At 44.9% G+C, this 18,825-nt stretch overlaps 1 protein-coding gene across 1 annotated transcript in view; it reads right to left on the minus strand.

Annotated features, from left to right (window-relative positions):
• Positions 1-18,825, minus strand: part of HMCN1 (hemicentin 1) — a 358,780-nt gene that overhangs the window by 230,785 nt on the left and 109,170 nt on the right. The window contains exons 7-9 of the mRNA XM_065408898.1: positions 7,138-7,258; positions 6,298-6,561; positions 3,925-4,069 (exon numbers count right to left, since the gene is read on the minus strand). Of these exons, the coding sequence (XP_065264970.1) occupies positions 3,925-4,069; positions 6,298-6,561; positions 7,138-7,258 (530 nt within the window). The remainder of the gene's footprint in view (positions 1-3,924; positions 4,070-6,297; positions 6,562-7,137; positions 7,259-18,825) is intronic.

Consider the following 18,825-nt stretch of genomic DNA (forward strand, 5'->3'; position numbering starts at 1 on the left):
CAAACTCACATATCAGAGCTGTTGTTCCAAGGCATTCACCAGTGCGCTGCCAGCAATGGAAATGCTAGTTACTGCTAGCAGCAAGGAGATGGTAAGAACATTTACTTAAGACAGGGGTAGGCAACCTATGGCACGCGTGCCAAAGGCGGCACATGAGCTGATTTTCAGTGGCACTCACACTGCCCGGGTCCTGGCCACCGGTCCGGGGGGCTCTGCATTTTAATTTAATTTTAAATGAAGCTTCTTAAACATTTTAAAAACCTTATTTACTTTACATACAACAATAGTTTAGTTATATATTATAGACTTATAAAAGGGACCTTCTAAAAACGTTAAAATGTATTACTGGCACGCAAAACCTTAAATTAGAGTGAATAAATGAAGACTCGGCACACCACTTCTGAAAGGTTGCCGACCCCTGACTTAAGAGATCTGCATGCTTCTCCCAAATATAAAGTAGAATTGCTCTTCAAGGAATATATACATAACTGCATTTTTAACAATCTTGTTCCTTTTCTGTTTCCAACTTTATCTTATACACCTTAAGTTACCCTATCACAATGCCTGTTTATTTAAAAAACTTAAACTGGCAAAAAAGCATAATATGTGCTTGCAATATAATTTGGCCAGCTCCCTGCAACTTCCATGTCAGTTCTTGGTGCTCAGCACCTTTCAACATCAGGCCCTGTCTTTGCTCAGATTGTTTTAATTTATTTTACTGCACATATTACTTATTCAATTTAAAAAAAATACATGCAACTTGTGGATCAAGATGCTTATTTTGTCAGTCAAGGAAATGCTAGCACACTCCATTGGTCAAGCTGCAAATGCTGACGGCTGAGTACCATCCTTGCTCTCAGGTGGGGTGGAGATGAACACCTCAGGGTAGGTAGATGTGGCACCCCAATCTGCCTGTACAGAGCGAATATGGACAGAATGCCTCAGGGGCACAAGGGAAGCACACTGCACAGTGTTCCTTGTACCTGCTGTACATACTGTACCTGTCTCCAGATGCTAGCAGACATCAAGGCAGTCCTTGGCCACACCACAATCTATCTGGCTACACCACTTTGGGTGGTACAATTATCCTAGTTGAGCTAGCCAGCAACCCCACTGTACTCAGGTAGTAATGGGTCCTTGTGAAAGAATGTGGGCTAATAGGCTCTTGCATCCATTCAGGAATGTATTCTGTGTGTTTGGCAGACTAGGATACAGACTTAGCTAACTGAACCACGGACATCAGTGGCTTTACAGTGCATAGCTTTTACTAAACGGGCTCAGGGCTGCATTCTTTGCTGCCAAAACTGCATATTTCATTTTCAGTTTTCATATTCTTTGGTGATCCCATTTAACATTTCTGTCCTACACAACACAGGGGAGATTTTCAAAAGACACAAATGGCAGTTAGGCGCCAAACTCCCATTGACTTTCAATTGAAATGAGGTGCCTAATTGCCATTTGTGCCTTTGAAAGTCTTCCCCTGCGTCTTTTCAAACCAGGAGTCACTTGGACAAAACATCAGACTTTTGAACGCACAGTTACTCTGAGTCCCTCACCACTCTATTCTCCTTCAACTAAAATAATAGTTACTTCCTATGTAGAAAACCATATATATCAATGTGTTTCACAAAGATGAGTAAGCCTTATTAGTGCTACTTTTACAAATGGGAAACTGATACACCAAGGAGTAAGTGACTTGCCAATAGGGTCATAGCAAGATCTTTTGACTGGACCACAACACTATACAGTGGGCACACTGAAAAATTTGTTGCAGTTTTAGAGATATTTCTGATTCCAGCAATATTCCCGACACTTAAATTGGGGCATAACACTAGAGCCACTAACATATCTAGAACCAGAATTAACTATTTTTAAGCATGTCCACTGTAAATGCTTTTAACTCATATTAATCCTAATGTAATACTACAGCCAGAATACACAACTCTCATGACCAATAAAATATACAAATATATGAACCAAGCATATAAACAACCATTTAATAAACTGATGTAGTTTGGTCATCAGCAAAGTATAAAATAAAACTCATCAGATGAAGTGCAATAATACAGCCCAATTATACAGTTAAACCATTCATAAATAACTGAAGATGGACCAGTTCAGTACGGAACTTCAGTACATCTCTACCTTGATATAACACTGTCCTCGGGAGCCAAAAAATCTTACCGCGTTATAGGTGAAATCGCATTATATCGAACTTGTTTTGATCCGCCGGAGTGTGCAGCCCCGCCCCCCCGGAGCATTGTTTACCGCGTTATATCCGAATACGTGTTATATCGGGTCGCGTTATATCGGGGTAGAGGTGTACTAGTAAATCACACCAAATAGCAGCCAAAATAACTAATTAAATTGTGCATTAGTGGCATCAATTCAGATATTTCGTGGGGGAGTCCCTACTCATCCTCCTCCCCCCCCCCCCCCGCAGGGACCCCAGGTCTCCCTCAGGGAAGGAGTATCCCCTCTCTTTTACCCACACAGTGCATGAGCAGTGTTGCCAGGATCTCAGTTCTTGGTAGACTCCCCTGCACTCCACCATACAGGAACAGATTCCCAGTGCACCGGGTCGCAGCACCACTTGGAGTGGATGCACCTCCACCAAATTTTAGTGGTATTGTGACCCTGTGTACCAGATTGCAACACCACCCAAAGGAAATTTGTCCTGACTGCCCCTCTATCTGTACAGAGGGGTGGCTAGAGATAATTTCAGTGGCATTGCAAGCATGCCTCTAGACTGCTCTAGTAGCAGCTGTCCTGATTTAGTATAGGACCACTGCTTAAAGTTGTCAGGAAATGGCTCTCCCAGTTCTGAGGTCTAGGGAACTTTGAGCAAGTGCATAAACCTTGGGAAGGGCATCTGTCCTCACCCAGCGCACCCAATTGGCACCAGTGCTGTGCATCTTGCTCAGTAGCATTTGTCTTGAAGAATATTTTGTTAAGTCAATGTAATATTCAGCTCCATTCTACAGATAAGTAACATGATCACTAAAAATGCAGCTTGGTACCTATTATGAAAAAAATAAGAAGTAAAATATGATATCTGATCATTAAAGTATGAAGAGAATTACAGAGCAGGAGAAGTATGTGCCTAGAATGTCTAAATGTAAATAGCACCTCATAAAAAATGGGGCTGCAGAATTTTACTCTGCCAAGAATTTACAGGAGGATTTCAGAATTTATTTGCTCTGTTATCAGGTATAGTTGCTATAGAATGTGGTCTTCATTCTTCTTCTGAAAGGTTTGGTGTTTTAAAAGAGGGGATGGTGGTTAACTGTTTTCCAGGAAATATTTTCTTAGACTTGGCGGTATTGTTTTTATGTTTGTTTGATTACTATTTCATTGTTCCTGGATTGTTCTATAGAGAAAGAGACAATTATTCCCTTGGTGTCTGCATGGTGGTGGTGTAGATGGAGTTCAGAGACCCTTGTGATGTATTCAGTGGAAGCTTTCCCAAAGAAGAGAATGATATAGCCCTTGGAGCATAATAAAGCAAAGCACATAGATTTCTGCTGGAACCATGTGATCTCTCTGCCTACAAACAGGAAATGTGTTCCCCCCCATCCCCTCACACTCCCCAAACCCACAACAATATACAATCTTAATTTCCTCATGCAGTTATTTGCTTGTTATTCTTTGTTATTTGCTTAAATTCTCACAACTGATCCAAAAAAATCATTAACATGGTTACAATGTAAGATTTGTCATATATCGGTCTTACATAGGTCTGACTTCAGTGGGAGCAGAGTTAGGCCAGTGCTGAGTACTTTGGAAAATCCCACCTTAAATGGGCATTCACCATTATGAACAAAGTACAATACAGTCACCCAGAATAAAGCTACAAAAGCTGCTCTGAAGTTTAATTTTGATTTTTTTTAATGCCCAAAATTATGTTAGGGAATGGCTGCTTACCTGAAGAACTGATCCATTCCCAGTTTTATTCCATTTCTGCTGAAACGCTGAGTAAAAGGTATAAGACTTTCCACATGGCAAGATATATACCCTGGCTGCAGGTAGTATCCTGGAGTTTTCTTGGGCATTATAACTTTTGGAGCATCTACAGAAAGCAAAATATTCATAAACAAGTTATTAACAGCTACTCACCTACACTCCATTCATTGTGATTAATACACATGCTAATAATCTTTTCCTTAAAGTCCAGATTTATCAAGACACTAAGGGCTGGTCTATACTAGAAAGTTAGGCTGGCTTAAGTACATTACTCAGGGCAGTGAAAAATGTCATGTCCTGTGCAACATACTCAAGCCAACCTAGCCCTGGTGTAGACACTGCTAAGTCAATAGAGGAATACTTCCATCAACCTAGCTTCCACCTCTTGGAGAGGTGAATTTACTACAGTGATGGAAGAACCCCTTCTGTTGCTGTAGTTAAGGTCTGTACTTTAGCACTGCAGCTGTGCCGCAGTAGCGTTTCTAGTGTAGAAATGCCCTTAGCCTAGACAAGGCCAAGGTGAAGCTAAGATTTAAAGGTGTTATATTAGATCATGTTAGCTAGCACAGCCTAACCAAACTTCTAAAACTCTGATCAAGACAAGGCAAGCTGTACTTTAGTATGTGTTAAGCTGGTGGAGTTAAATTGGAATCTTCAGAAGTGGTCAGTCTCTGCTTCTACTGAAGTGGTAATACTCCCACAGATTTCAATGGGAACCAAGTTAAACTCTGTCGGATTAGCATATGCTAAAGTAATATTTGCTTTGCATTGACTAGAGCGTTAGAAGACATTACTTAGATCAAGATAGTTTATCTAGGTAACAAGATCTAACATTGGACCTTTAAATCCTAGTCAAACCTAGGACCCAGGGAGCAGCAATTCAGCACAGAATCTCAAGAGCGACAAAATAAAATGAGACAAATTTTTACCCAAAAAATAGAAAAGAAATTAAATAAAAAACCCAGGAAGTATGGAAAAATGTCTGTCTGGAAAATGGCAGCTCTTGAATACTTCGGAACGTTCTTAGAAGTGAAAGTACCACTACAATTATTTTTCACACTACTGAATGTACAGTATCTTCCTTTATTATGCTTTTTTTTTCTCTCCATGGCCTTGTCTTCACTCTGGGAAAGAGTGTGTTCTTAACTCCTGTTTACTTCATGATGAAATTTCAGTGTAGACATGGCAAGTTGTAGTTTCAACACTTGTTAGGCTATATCTTCATAGTAAAAAAGGTGTGTTTTTACATCGAGTTAGCAATCTCAGTGTAAAATCCTAGTGAAGACAAAGCACTGTAGTTTTTACTTTGATGTAGCTAATCAGAGGTGTAGTAGATAGCTAACTCGACATAAAACACACATACACCTTTTTACAGTGTAGTTATAGCCTTAGCTGGTGAAGATGAAACCATAAGCTCCTCCTTAGTCAGTCAGTCCCTCAGTCAGCTAACACCAATTAAAACTCAAACTTGCCTTGTCTTCATGTTAAGAACACACATTTATTCCTAGCACACTTCCGGGTATGACTACATTAGAGTTTTTACTAGCCTTTGCAAATGTGTTAACTACCTAACAATTAACTCTAGGTTAAAAACTCTAGAGAAGACAAGCCCAATAAGGGCCTGATCCTTAAGCATGCTGAGCAGCTAGTGAGGGTCCTTGGCGTCTATTGGTCTGAATGGGATCTGAGGGGCCCAAGCATCTATCAGGTGGTTTGCAGCACTTTTTCAGGATCAGGCCCTGAATATCCTTTCCTTGCTAATTCTGGCTCTATAGCAACAACTGCTAGTAGTGTGGGTTTATCTCTTAATTCCCTCTCACACCTATTTCTATAATGAGAAAATTTTACCTAGAAAATAGAAATGAAATTAAGTCACTTAAATATTAAGTGTAGAAAAATGTTTCTTTAAAAATTGGCAGTTCTTGAATAGTTTGGCAAGCTCTTACATGTGAAAGTAGAACACAATTTTTTTCCCACACTACTGTACCTACAGTATCTTCCTTTATTATCCAAATGTTTTCTCTCCGTGACCTTGTCTTCCCTCTGGGAAAATTCATGTTAAAATTTCAGTGTAGACAAGGCAAGCTGTATTTTCAACACTTGTTAGATTATTTTACACAAAATTCAATTTCAAACTAAAATTCTCCTTAGTAGATGCCTCCAAGATGCTCAGAGTGCATTGTATCAAGTTGCAAGTTTTGTAGGCAATGGGGTAAGAGAAGTTTTCCTCATTATATGGGCAAGTAGAAAAAAAATATAAGTCATCCATTCCATTAATTCAGGCATAATAAATGTTCACTGAAGTAAAATAAAATAAAATAAAATAAATCTTACCAGGAACAATACTAGAAAATGAAACACTTGACACTCTCTGGAAGAGATAATCTTCCTTGTCATACCCCATTATTTTAACAAAAAAGGCTTCATTTGGTGGGATGAAGTCAGTAATATTCCATATTCCATAGGGTTTTCGATCAGGATAGTATTTCACAGGCATCGTCTTAAGAAGCTCCCCTGCGATACTCAGAAGTTCTAGACGGTCCACTCTAGCTGGAAGAGAGATCCCTGTTGTATTCAATAGCACATAGGTAGGTATTCCTATGAAAACAGAAATATATTGTTGTAAGTGTTAACAAGATATAAGAAAAGGTTAAACTCTGTAGATGTATGTCTCCAGCCCCCCAGTAAATGCACACAATTCAGTTTAAAGCACTCTCTACCAGCTGTTAAGAAACACAAAACAGTGTGTTAGCATTGATAACATGATGTGCTTTATTTAGGATTCAATTACTAATTTCCAACAGGTGCTTATAAAGCCTCATTAACCCCCCCACCCCCCGCAAGGGGCCAAATTGAAACATTTTACAGTCTCTAAAAGTAAAAGAAGGGAAGTTGTAACTCTGAGCCATACCAGAAATAAAAACATTGGGATTTACGGGACATAAAAACTCTAATACACAAGCATAGCATAGTATCATGGGGCACAACAGGTAGTGGCATCATGAATGGAATTAAGGACAGGGCATGGCTCCCTTCGGAACCTGTCAATGATGGTCTGAGTTTCAGCAGAGGCTAATTATAGAGAACAACATAAAGTATATATTTCTTCCCTACGGTCTGAGCATGCTGCCTCCCCAAACAATTAAATACAGTAGAAATGGAGCACAAACTGACCTTGCACTGGTCTGCTGGATGCTTTTTTGAAGTCTAGTGTTGGCTTTCTAGAAAAACCAGCTCGAAAATCAATAGTACTGAGACCTGTTATACGAACAGAGTGCCTTCCACTGCTGGACGTCTGAAAAATATTGAATTGAAACACTGTTGGAGCAATTTGCACTTCAAACTTTGCAGTCCTTTGTAACATCCATTGAGCTCACTAGACTTTAAGTAAGAAGATATCAGATGTTATAAACAAAATGAACCATTTAAAAGCCTTTGTTCTAGATAACGGACCCTTCTGAATTTAGTGCTTGTGAAAAGAGAGACTGAATGAAAGTGATATGCCTCTTGGACATACTATGATGGGCATCCATATGAGGCCAAATATTGCTCGACATGGTTGCATTACTGCAATGGGGGGACATGTATGAGCAAAGCAATCAAGATTAGAGAGTTATAAAGTATACGGGTAATTTTGTAAAGCAAAAAAACCCAACAGAAGATAGCAAAAGATTAGTGTAAATAATTTCCCATAATTCATGGGTTTACTTCCTGTATCAAGAAAATATATTTACCCTTGTATTTCCATTAGACAATAAGTGCTCTTTTTAAACAAACGTCACTCGAGCTTCAGCAATGAAGCAGATGAAGTGGACAGGGGGCTGCAGACAGCGGAGTTTGAGAGGGAGTTTGACAGAGGGAGGCCTACAATGGTTAGGAAGACCCGCAACACCTGTTCCAGCACTGCTTCTGTCTCCTCCACCTGCACCTGTAGCCAGACAGAGCGCCTGAGCATGGATGCTTCTACCCAGATCCTGGTGTGGTTTTGCAGGGACTGTAACTTGCAATTCCCACTTACTGATATCCAGGCTGGGGGGACCATCCAATGTGAAAGGTGCCTGCTGGTGGAATCTCTCTGGCAGCAGGTGGGAGAGCTACAGGAGGAGGTGGCTAGGTTGAGGAGCATCCAAATCCACGAGCAATTCCTGGACAGTGTCCACGTGGAGACAGCTGAGGTAGCTGTTCCAGTACACAGGACTGCTGACTCACCACTGGTGGAGGAGGAGATGGCTCAGGGTGGATACTGGCAGCTGGTTACTTTTGGCAGCAGGCAGTGCTCCACCCCTGCTCCAAACCCTCCCGCCGTGGTAATAGGAAACCATTATGCTCTTCTTGATACAGGAGAGAAGGAATCACCCCCTACAGCAGAGGAGGAGAAGCCTCGTACCCCTAAGGCTGGGAGGTCTGCTGCCACCAGGGCCGGCTCCAGGATTTTTGCCACCCAAAGCGGCGGGGGGGGGGGAAAGCCGTGATCGTGATCGGCAGCACTTTGGCGGCAGCTCCACCACGCCGCTTTCTTCTTCGGCGGCACTTCGGCGGCAGGTCCTTCCCTCTGAGAGGGACCGACGGACCCGCCGCCGAAGAGCCGGACGTGCCGCCCCTTCCCCTTGGCCGCCCCAAGCACCTGCTTGCTGTGCTGGTGCCTGGAGCTGGCCCTGGCTGACTCTCTGCTGAGGGGGACGGAGGCGCCCATCTGTCGCCCTGACATTTCATCTCGGGAGGTGTGCTGCCTGCTGGGGGCCCGTATCCGAGACGTTACGGAGGCATTGTCGAGGATTATCCAGCCCTCTGACTAATACCCCATGCTACTCATCCATGTGGGCACAAATGATACTGCGAGGTGTGACAGTGAGCAGATCAAGAGTGACTACAGGGCTCTGGGAGTACGGGTGAAGGAGTTTGGCATGCAGGTGGTATTCTCTTCGATCCTTCCTGTCAAAGGTAGGGGCCGGGGCAGAGACAGGTGCATCGTGGAGGTGAATGCCTGGCTGCGAAGATGGTGTCGCCAGGAGGGCTTTGGCTTCCTTGACCATGGAATGCTATTCCAGGAAGGACTGCTAGGCAGAGATGGTGTTCACCTTTCGAGGAGGGGAAAGACCCTATTTGGACACAGACTGGCTAACCTAGTGAGGAGGGCTTTAAACTAGGTTCAACGGGGACAGGTGAGCAAAGCCCACAGGTAAGTGGAAAACATGGAGACCTGAGAGATGGGTTGGAAATAGGAGGGAGCGTGGGCTATAATGGCAGAGAGAAAGGAGGGTCAGGGCAAAACTGGGAGACAAGATTAAATCAGTATCTTGGATGCCTATAGACAAATGCGTGAAGTATGGGTAATAAGCAGGAAGAACTGGAAGTGCTAATAAATAAATATAACTATGACATTGTTGGCATCACCCGAAACTTGGTGGGATAATACACATGATTGGAATGTTGGTATGGATGGGTACAGCTTGCTCAGGAAGGATAAATGGAAAAAAGGGAGGAGGTGTTGCCTTATATATTAATAATGTACACACTTGGACTGAGGTGGAGATGGACATAGGAGACGGAAGTGTTGAGAGTCTCTGGGTTAGGCTAAAAGGGGTAAAAAACAAGGGTGATGTCATGCTAGGAGTCTACTACAGGCCACCTAACCAGGTGGAAGAGGTGGATGAGGCTTTTTTTAAACAACTAACAAAATCATCCAAAGCCCAAGATTTGGTGGTGATGGGGACTTCAACTATCCAGATATATGTTGGGAAAATAACACAGCGGGGCACAGACTATCCAATAAGTTCTTGGACTGCATTGCAGACAACTTTTTATTTCAGAAGGTTGAAAAAGCTACTAGGGGGGAAGCTGTTCTAGATTTGATTTTAACAAATAGGGAGGAACTCGAAGAGAATTTGAAAGTGGAGGGCAGCTTGCGTGAAAGTCATCATGAAATCATAGAGTTCACAATTCTAAGGAAGGGTTGAAGGGAGTACAGCAAAATAGAGACAATGGATTTCAGGAAGGCAGATTTTGGTAAGCTCAGATAGCTGATAGGTAAGGTCCCATGAGAATCAAGACTGAGGGGAAAAACAACTGAGGAGAGTTGGCAGTATTTCAAAGGGACACTATTAAGGGCCCAAAAGCAAGCTATTCCGCTGGGTAGGAAAGATAGAAAATGTGGCAAAAGACCAGCGTGGCTTAACCATGAGATCTTGCATGATCTAAAAAATAAAAAGGAGTCATATAAAAAATGGAAACTAGGACAAATTACAAAGGATGAATATAGGCAAACAACACAGGAATGCAGGGGCAAGATTAGAAAGGCAAAGGCACAAAATGAGCTCAAACTAGCTACAGGAATAAAGGGAAACAAGAGGACTTTTTATCAATACATTAGAAGAAGGAGGAAGACCAAGGACAGGGTAGGCCCACTGGTCAGTGAGGAGGGAGAAACAGTAATAGGAAACTTAGAAATGGCAGAGATGCTCAATGACTTCTTTGTTTCGGTCTTCTCCGAGAAGTCTGAAGGAATGCCTAACATAGTGAATGCTAAAGGGAAGGAGGTAGGTTTGGAAGATAAAATAAAAAAAGAGCAAGTTAAAAATCACTTAGAAAAGTTAGATGCCTGCAAGTCACCAGGGCCTGATGAAATGCATCCTAGAATACTCAAGGAGCTAATAGAGGAGGTATCTGAGCCTCTAGCTATTATCTTTGGAAAATCATGGGAGACGGGAGAGATTCCAGAAGACTGGAAAAGGGCAACTATAGTGCCCATCTATAAAAAGGGAAATAAAAACAACCCAGGAAACTACAGACCAATTAGTTTAACTTCTGTGCCAGGGAAGATAATGGAGCAAGTAATTAAGGAAATCATCTGCAAACACTTGGAAGGTGGTAAGGTGATAGGGAATAGCCAGCATGGATTTGTAAAGAACAAATCATGGCAAACCAATCTGATAGCTTTCTTTGATAGGATAACGAGTCTTGTGGATAAGGGAGAAGCGGTGGATGTGGTATACCTAGACTTTAGTAAGGCATCTGATACAGTCTCGCATGATAATCTTATCAATAAACTAGGCAAATACAATTTAGATGGGGCTACTATAAGGTGAGTGCATAACTGGCTGGATAACCGTACTCAGAGAGTAGTTATTAATGGTTCCCAATCCTGCTGGAAAGGTATAACAAGTGGGGTTCCATAGGGGTCTGTTTTGGGACCGGCTCTGTTCAATATCTTCATCAACGACTTAGATACTGGCATAGAAAGTACGCTTATTAAGTTTGCAGATGATACCAAACTGGGAGGGATTGCAACTGCTTTGGAGGATAGGGTCATAATTCAAAATGATCTGGACAAATTGGAGAAATGGTCTGAGGTAAACAGGATGAAGTTTAATAAAGACAAATGCAAAGTGCTCCACTTAGGGAGGAACAATCAGTTTCACACATACAGAATGGGAAGATACTGTCTAGGAAGGAGTACAGCAGAAAGAGATCTAGGGGTTATAGTGGACCACAAGCTAAATATGAGTCAACAGTGTGATGCTGTTGCAAAAAAAGCAAACGTGATTCTGGGATGCATTAACAGGTGTGTTGTGAGCAAGACACGAGAAGTCATTCTTCCGCTCTACTCTGCGCTGGTTAGGCCTCAACTGGAATATTGTGTCCAGTTCTGGGCACCGCATTTCAAGAAAGATGTGGAGAAATTGGAGAGGGTACAGAGAAAAGCAACAAGAATGATTAAAGGTCTGAAAGAGCAACAAGAATGATTAAAGGTCTTAAAGGAAGGCTGAAAGAATTGGGTTTGTTTAGTTTGGAAAAGAGAAGACAGAGGGGACATGATAGCAATTTTCAGGTATCTAAAAGGGTGTCATAAGGAGGAGGGAGAAAACTTGTTCATCTTAGCCTCTAAGGATAGAACAAGAAGCAATGGGCTTAAACTGCAGCAAGGGAGGTTTAGGCTGGACATTAGGAAAAAGTTAACCACCCTAACTGTCAGGGTGGTTAAACACTGGAATAAATTGCCTAGGGAGGTTGAGGAATCTCCATCTCTGGAGATATTTAAGAGTAGGTTAGATAAATGTCTATCAGGGTTGGTCTAGACAGTATCTGATCCTGCCATGAGGGCAGGGGACTGGACTCTATGACCTCTCGAGGTCCCTTCCAGCCCTAGAATCTATGAATCATACCTTGCTCTCTAATATCCTAGGACCAACTCAGCTACAACTACATTGCAAACATACAGTAAATGATTGTAGAAGCTCTGAGCATGGCAAATATGCTTCATACTTGTACTTCTGAAAAGAAAATTCCAGACTCCTTAAACTTCCCATCTGTTCTATTCAATTTGTTTATTTTAGAAATAATGATGTTCACTCACAGAAAGCCCCAGCCACTCTGCAAGTGAGCTGGTAAGAGCTTTAAAGGCTGAACCAGCAATCCTTAATCAAACAAAACTCTCACTGAAGTCAATAGGAGTTTAGAAGCAAGGAGGGCAGGATCAGCCCAAAAACAAGAGATAAATCAAAGAGTTAAAACATTGTTTTGATGTGTGTGTGAAGGGATTTTTTTATTTTAATGCCACATGGATGGTACCTCCTTAAGAAAATCATTCATGCTAGAAAGGTCTACTTAAAGTGAATTGGCAAAGACAATCTGGCATTTAAATCAAGAAAATATAGTTCTCCCAGTTTTGTGTAGTCATATATTAGTTAAAAGCAACAGAGGGTCCTGTGGCACCTTTAAGACTAACAGATGTATTGGAGCATAAGCTTTCGTGGGTGAATGCCCACTTCGAATGCTCCAATACATCTGTTAGTCTTAAAGGTGCCACAGGACCCTCTGTTGCTTTTTACAGATCCAGACTAACACGGCTACCCCTCTGATATATTAGTTAGTTACATAAACTTTTCCAAAAGTGTAATATGGACAGCAATTTGCTGAACAGAGCCAAGAAGAGGAATTCAGCAAACCTAGCAGGCAAATCTGCCCTCCAGTGATTATAACTAGGCAAACAGAGAGGACGGCAGGTTTCATCTCCATCCTCAGGTGAGACATGCCAATCAATGCAAACAGGATTTTTAAGTGCAATTCAGCAGTTTGTCTGGCAGGCAGGCAAGTAATTAACATAAGAATGGCCAGAGTCTTCTCTAAACTTCATGCATAGAGAATGCAGCCTGAATTGTATATTTTTACCTACAAAGTAAATTCTCTATTAAATCTCCTCGTTCCATTGGGAGTACAGATTGAGAGGAATTATTTTATCTAGTCATAAATGTATAATTTCTTAGATTTAGTGAAAACTCTGCTCATGATTATTTTTAGATGAAGCAGTTGTTTTTCATAACTGGCTGCCTGGACAATCAGCCATCTAGGCATTATGACAAATTGGTGTCTGTCTTTCTGGAACGACCACTATTTATTTCTATTAGTTAGCCTTTCACCTCAGAAAATCACTATGTAAAGTCTTTTTAATATAAGCCAGCTGTTAACAATATTAAAGGATACAAAGTAATATTAAACACAATACCAAATAACTCCTGTTATCAAGAGTTAATTGCCTCCTAAATGTTCATTGGACAAATGGAGTAACAAAGTTTTCTTTTCGTAGTTTTATACGACATCTGTATAAGACATTTATAGCACAATTAAAAATTTTGCAAAGCTTTCCCTGACTTCTTCAGATGCTGTAAAATCTTAATGCAAGCAAAACAGGCCAAGGATCAAAACTGGGTGGACTATTCATAACAAATAATACATCTGACGAATATTTCTGTTAGTAAATTATCCAGAGACTTGAGTATTAGTGACATTGTTTATTACTAAAAATGGTTTTAAAATACTGTTATTTTTAGTAATAACATTTTTATTGTAGTACAGCCTGGAGTAGGGTTACCATATTTTAAAAACACAAAAAGAGGACACTCCACGGGGCCCCGGCCCCGCCCCAACTCCACCCTTTCCCCGCCCCCAGCCCCGCCCCAACTCCGCCCCTTCCCTGCCCCGGCCACACCCAACTCCGCCCCTTCCCCAAAGTCTCTGGCCCAACTCCGCCCCTTCCCTTGAACGCTCCGCCCCCTGCTCCTCCCCCTCCCCTGCTTCCCACGAATCAAATGTTCACGGGAAGCCTGAAACAGGCAGGCAGCAGGTAAGCTGGGGCTGGGGCTGGGGCTAGGGCTAGGGCGGTGGCGGGGGGGGGGGGGGCGCGAGGAGGCGCGGCCCAGTCTGGCCCCCCGGGCCGAGCGGCTCTGGCCCCGGCATCTCCGGCTCGGGCCCTGGGGCGCTGGCCCCGGTTCCGGCCGAGCGGCTCCGGCCTGCCCCGGCCCCGGCGGCTCCGGCCCCGGCCCCAGCAACTCCAGCTCAGCTTGGGCCCCGGGGCACCGGCCCCAGATGAGCGGCGCCGGCCGGCGGCTGAGCACCCCCAACCCCGGTCCCAGCGGCTTCAGCCCGGCTCGGCTCGGGCCCCGGTTCCGGCCAAGCGGCTCTGGCCCAGCCCCAGCCGAGTGGCGCCGGCCGGCGGCTGAGCACCCCCCAGCCCCGGTCCCAGCGGCTCGGCTCGGGCCCCGGTTCCGGCCAAGCGGCTCCAGCCCGGCCCCGGCCCTGGGCAAGCGGCGCCGGCCAAGCACCTCCAGCCCCGGTCCCAGCGGCTCCGGCCCGGCTCGGCTCGGGCCCCGGTTCTGGCCGAGCGGCTCCGACCCGGCCCCGGCCGAGCACCTCCAGCCCCAGTCCCAGCGGCTCGGCACGGGCCCCGGTTCCGGCCGAGCGACTCCGGCCCGGCCCCAGCCCTGGGCAAGCGGCGCCGGCCGAGCACCCCCAGCCCCGGTCCCAGCGGCTCCGGCCCGGCTCAGCTCGGGCCCCGGTTCCGGTCGAGTGGCTCCGGCCCGGCCCTGGCAGAGCGGCGCCGGCCGGCGGCCGAGCACCGCCGGCCCCAGCGGCGCCAGCTCCGGCCCCAGCGGCTCCAGTCCGGATCCAAGCCCCACGACCCCTCCCTATTTTCCCAGACATGCCCAGCTTTTTGGAATTTCCTCCCGGACGAGGATTTGAGGAACAAAGAGCTGGACATATCCGGGAAAATCCGGATGTACGGTAACCCTAGCCTGGAGGCCCTAATCAGGATCTACGCCCCATTGTGCTAGGTGTTGTGCAAACATCTAGGAACAAATTTAAAGCTGTTGGATTGTTTTCAAACTATGTTTTTTGCCTATTTGTGTTGCATAAAGTCACATATTGTCGTTTTTGCTCCTTGATTGGCTGGCTGAATGTTTTATAAATAGAAGGAAGGAAATCAAAAAGATGCAAAGACAGCTGCATAAGCATTTGCTATGTGAAATTTTGTGCAAACACGTATTCATCACACAAACATTTGCAAGACTTGGAACATGCCAGGAACATTATTACAAACAAAAAACAAAACAAAAAAATAATTCAAAATGTATGTAGGTGAAGAATAAAGAGGTATTTTTTTATTAAATTAAGAAATGTGGTATCAGACAGTTTTTTGATTTTTGTTCCATGCAAGCTGAGGAAATTCAAACCATCATAGCTAGGAGATGGGGAGGGGGTGTGCTAATTGTAAGATTCTATTTACATATAGTTATTTACAGGTTACTACAGTTGCATTACAGGTTACTACTTTTGCATTAAAAGTAGATTTCAAAGGATGTGTTCATTAAATGGGATTTATTCTGGCCTGCTTTATCATTACATTCCATCTAAACAGCCGGATTTGGCTTGGAGGCTGTAAATGGGTAATTATAATGGCCATTTAAGAACTCTCTTGTTCACAATAATTACAAGCTTTTCTAGTGACTCCTTTTTTCTTCTTTTTCTTCTTCGGCCTTGTGTGAACAGCCATTTAACCTAAATCAGCAGGGAAGCTTCTGCAACATCCTCCAACAGAAAAACTGCAAGGCCTTTTTGATTCACAATTCCTGCATGCATCCGAAGAAGTGAGGTTTTTACCCACGAAAGCTTATGCCCAAATAAATCTGTTAGTCTTTAAGGTGCCACCAGACTCCTTGTTGTTTTTCTCAATGGGATTGCCTCCTTCTATGCCTTGCTGACAAGCCTTTTTATCTTAACAGGTCTGTAATTGTGTTAATGGCCTGTAACTCCTTGCCAGCAAGACCTTAAGGAGTAATTAGATGCAATCACCTACCAAAGCTTCTATTATGGAGCTAGTAAATAAAGATTACAAGTTATTTCCAAGCCAACCTGCGGAAACAGTACCTTTAAAGTACAGTTTGAAGCACTGACTTCATCTTTGGTCTTTGTTGGAAGTCTTTTATTAACCAAAGTGATGCACCATGTATAGTGATATATTTATTTTATTATGGGATAGACTGTGGCTTTTAAGACCTGTCTCCGGTTGGGGGGAGGAGGGCAGGAGGACCCCCTAGAGAAATTTTGGTTCTCTCCCAGCATTTCTCCTTGGTGCCCAGAGAATACATACTGCACTGGCAGTCCCACCAGCTTGGTGAAAGTGTATTGAGTGCACCCTTCAGCAGAAGGTTGACTGATGCAGACTGGAAAAAGGAGCCATGGACTTGTCCTCATACCCAGTGATGAGCTGCCAAAATCTTAACAACCAGTTCCCTCCTCCTCACCCCACGAGGGGGTCGTGGTCCGCCCCCGCCCCCCGGGACTCCTGCCCCATCCAACCCCCTGCGTTCCTTGACCCCCCCCCCTCCCGGACACCTGCCCCATCCACTCCCCTTCCCTGTACCCTGACTGCCCCCCGCCGCCCCAGCCAACCCCTCCTCTCATTCCTGATGGCCCCCCGGGACCCCTGGCCCATCCAACCACCCCTTCTCTCTGTCCCCTGACTGCCCCCGGAACCCCTGCCCCGACTACCTCCCACCGCCCCATCCAACCCCTGCTCCTTCCTGACTGCCCCCCGGGACTCTTGCCCCCATTCAATCCCCCTGTTCCCTGACCTCTGACTGCCCCGACCCCTATCCACACCCCCACCACCACTCCAAACTCCCCTGCCCTCTATCCAACACCCCCTCCCTGCTCCCTTACCGCGCTGCCTGGAGGTGGCTGGCGGCGCTAGAGCCGCGCCGCTCGGCTGGGACCGGGGCCGGGCCAGAGCCGGTCAGCCAGGGCCGAGGCCGGAGCAGGTCGGCTGGGGCCGCTGGGCTGGAGCAGGTCGGCAGGGGTCGGGGCCAGGGCCGGGGCCGCTGGGCCGGAGCAGGTCGGCCAGGGCCGCTGGGCCGGACTGGACCAGGTTGGCCGGAGCCGGGGCCGCTGGGCCGGAGCAGGTCGGCCGGGGCCGGAGCCGCTGGGCTGGGGCCGGAGCAGGTCTGCCAGGGTTGAGGCCGTTCGGCCAGGCCGCGCCTCCCTGGAACCCTCCTCGTGCCCCCCCGCCCCAGCTCACCTGCGCGAAGTCGCTGCTTGCTTCTCAGCCCTCCCAGGCTTCCCGCGCGAACAGCTGATTCGCGGGAAGCAGGGGAGGGGGAGGAGAAGAGGGGTGGAGCGTTCAGGGGAGGAGGCAGAGGTGAGCTGGGGCCGGGGGCGGGAGGGAGAGCTGCCGGAGCTTTACTGGTGGTTAAATTTAAAAGCCCTTTTAGAACCAGTTGTCCCCCGGGACAACCGGTTCTAAAAGGGCTTCCAAATTTAACAACCGGTTCCCGTGAAGTGGTGCGAACCAGCTCCAGCTCACCACTGCTCATACCATCTTCTCATTGAAACAAAGGCGAGTGCTTCCATTAGCATCAGCAAGGAGCATTGTGTGCACTCTTCATCAGGGCTGTGGCAGGAGCACAAAGAAGAAATCTCCTTGTTTAAACATATATGTATCCACTTAATTGGCATTCTGACAAGTCTAGAGTGGAGACAACTAGACTTGGTACAATGCAATTCAATTTACTCTAGCCTCTGATTTAAGGCCACACTTAGGACTTGTCTACACACAGGACTTGCACTGATTTAATTAACCATTGATAAACCTATCCTCCATGAATTTATCTAATTCTTTTTTTGAACCCAGTTATGCTTTTGGCCTTCACAACATCTCCTGGCAATGAGTTCCACAGGTTAACTGTGCGCTGTGTAAAGAAGTACTTCTTTATGTTTGTTTTAAACCTAATGCCTATTAATTTCATTGGGTGACCCCTGGTTCTTGTATTATGTGAAGGGGTAATAACACTTCCTTATTCACTTTCTCTATACCATTCATGATTTTATAGACCTCTGTCCTATAAGAACATAACATAAGAACGGCCATACTGGGTCAGACCAAAGGTCTATCAAGCCCAGTATGCTGTCCTCTGACAGTGGCCAATGGCAAGTGCCCCAAAGGGAATGAACAGACAGGTTATCATCAAGTGATCCATGCCCTGTCACTCAATCCCAGCTTCTGGCAAACAGAGGCTAGGAGCACCATTCCTGCCCAACCTGGATAATAGCCATTGATGGACCTATCTTCCATGAATCTATCTAGCTTCCTTTTGAACCCCGTTATAGTATTGGCCTTCACAACACCCTCTGGCAAGGAGTTCCAGAGGTTGACAATGCGTTGCATGAAAAAATACTTTCTTGTGTTTGTTTTAAACCTACTACCTATTAATTTCATTTGGTGGCCCCTTGTTCTTGTATTATGAGAAGGAGTAAATAACACTTCCTTATTTACTTTCTCTATACCACTCATGATTTTATAGACCTATATCATTTCCCCCCTTAGTCGCCTCTTTTCCAAGCTGAAAAGTCCCAGTTTTATTAATCTCTCCTCATACGGAAGCTGTTTTATACCCCTAATCATTTTTGTTGCCCTTTTCTGAACCTTTTCCAATTCCAATATATCTTTTTTTGAGATGGAGCGACCATATCTGCACGCAGTATTCAAGGTGTGGGCGTACCATGGATTTATATAGAGGCAATATGATATTT

Source organism: Emys orbicularis, chromosome 8 (genome assembly GCF_028017835.1).
Source record: "Emys orbicularis isolate rEmyOrb1 chromosome 8, rEmyOrb1.hap1, whole genome shotgun sequence".
Taxonomy (NCBI): Eukaryota; Metazoa; Chordata; order Testudines; family Emydidae; genus Emys; species Emys orbicularis.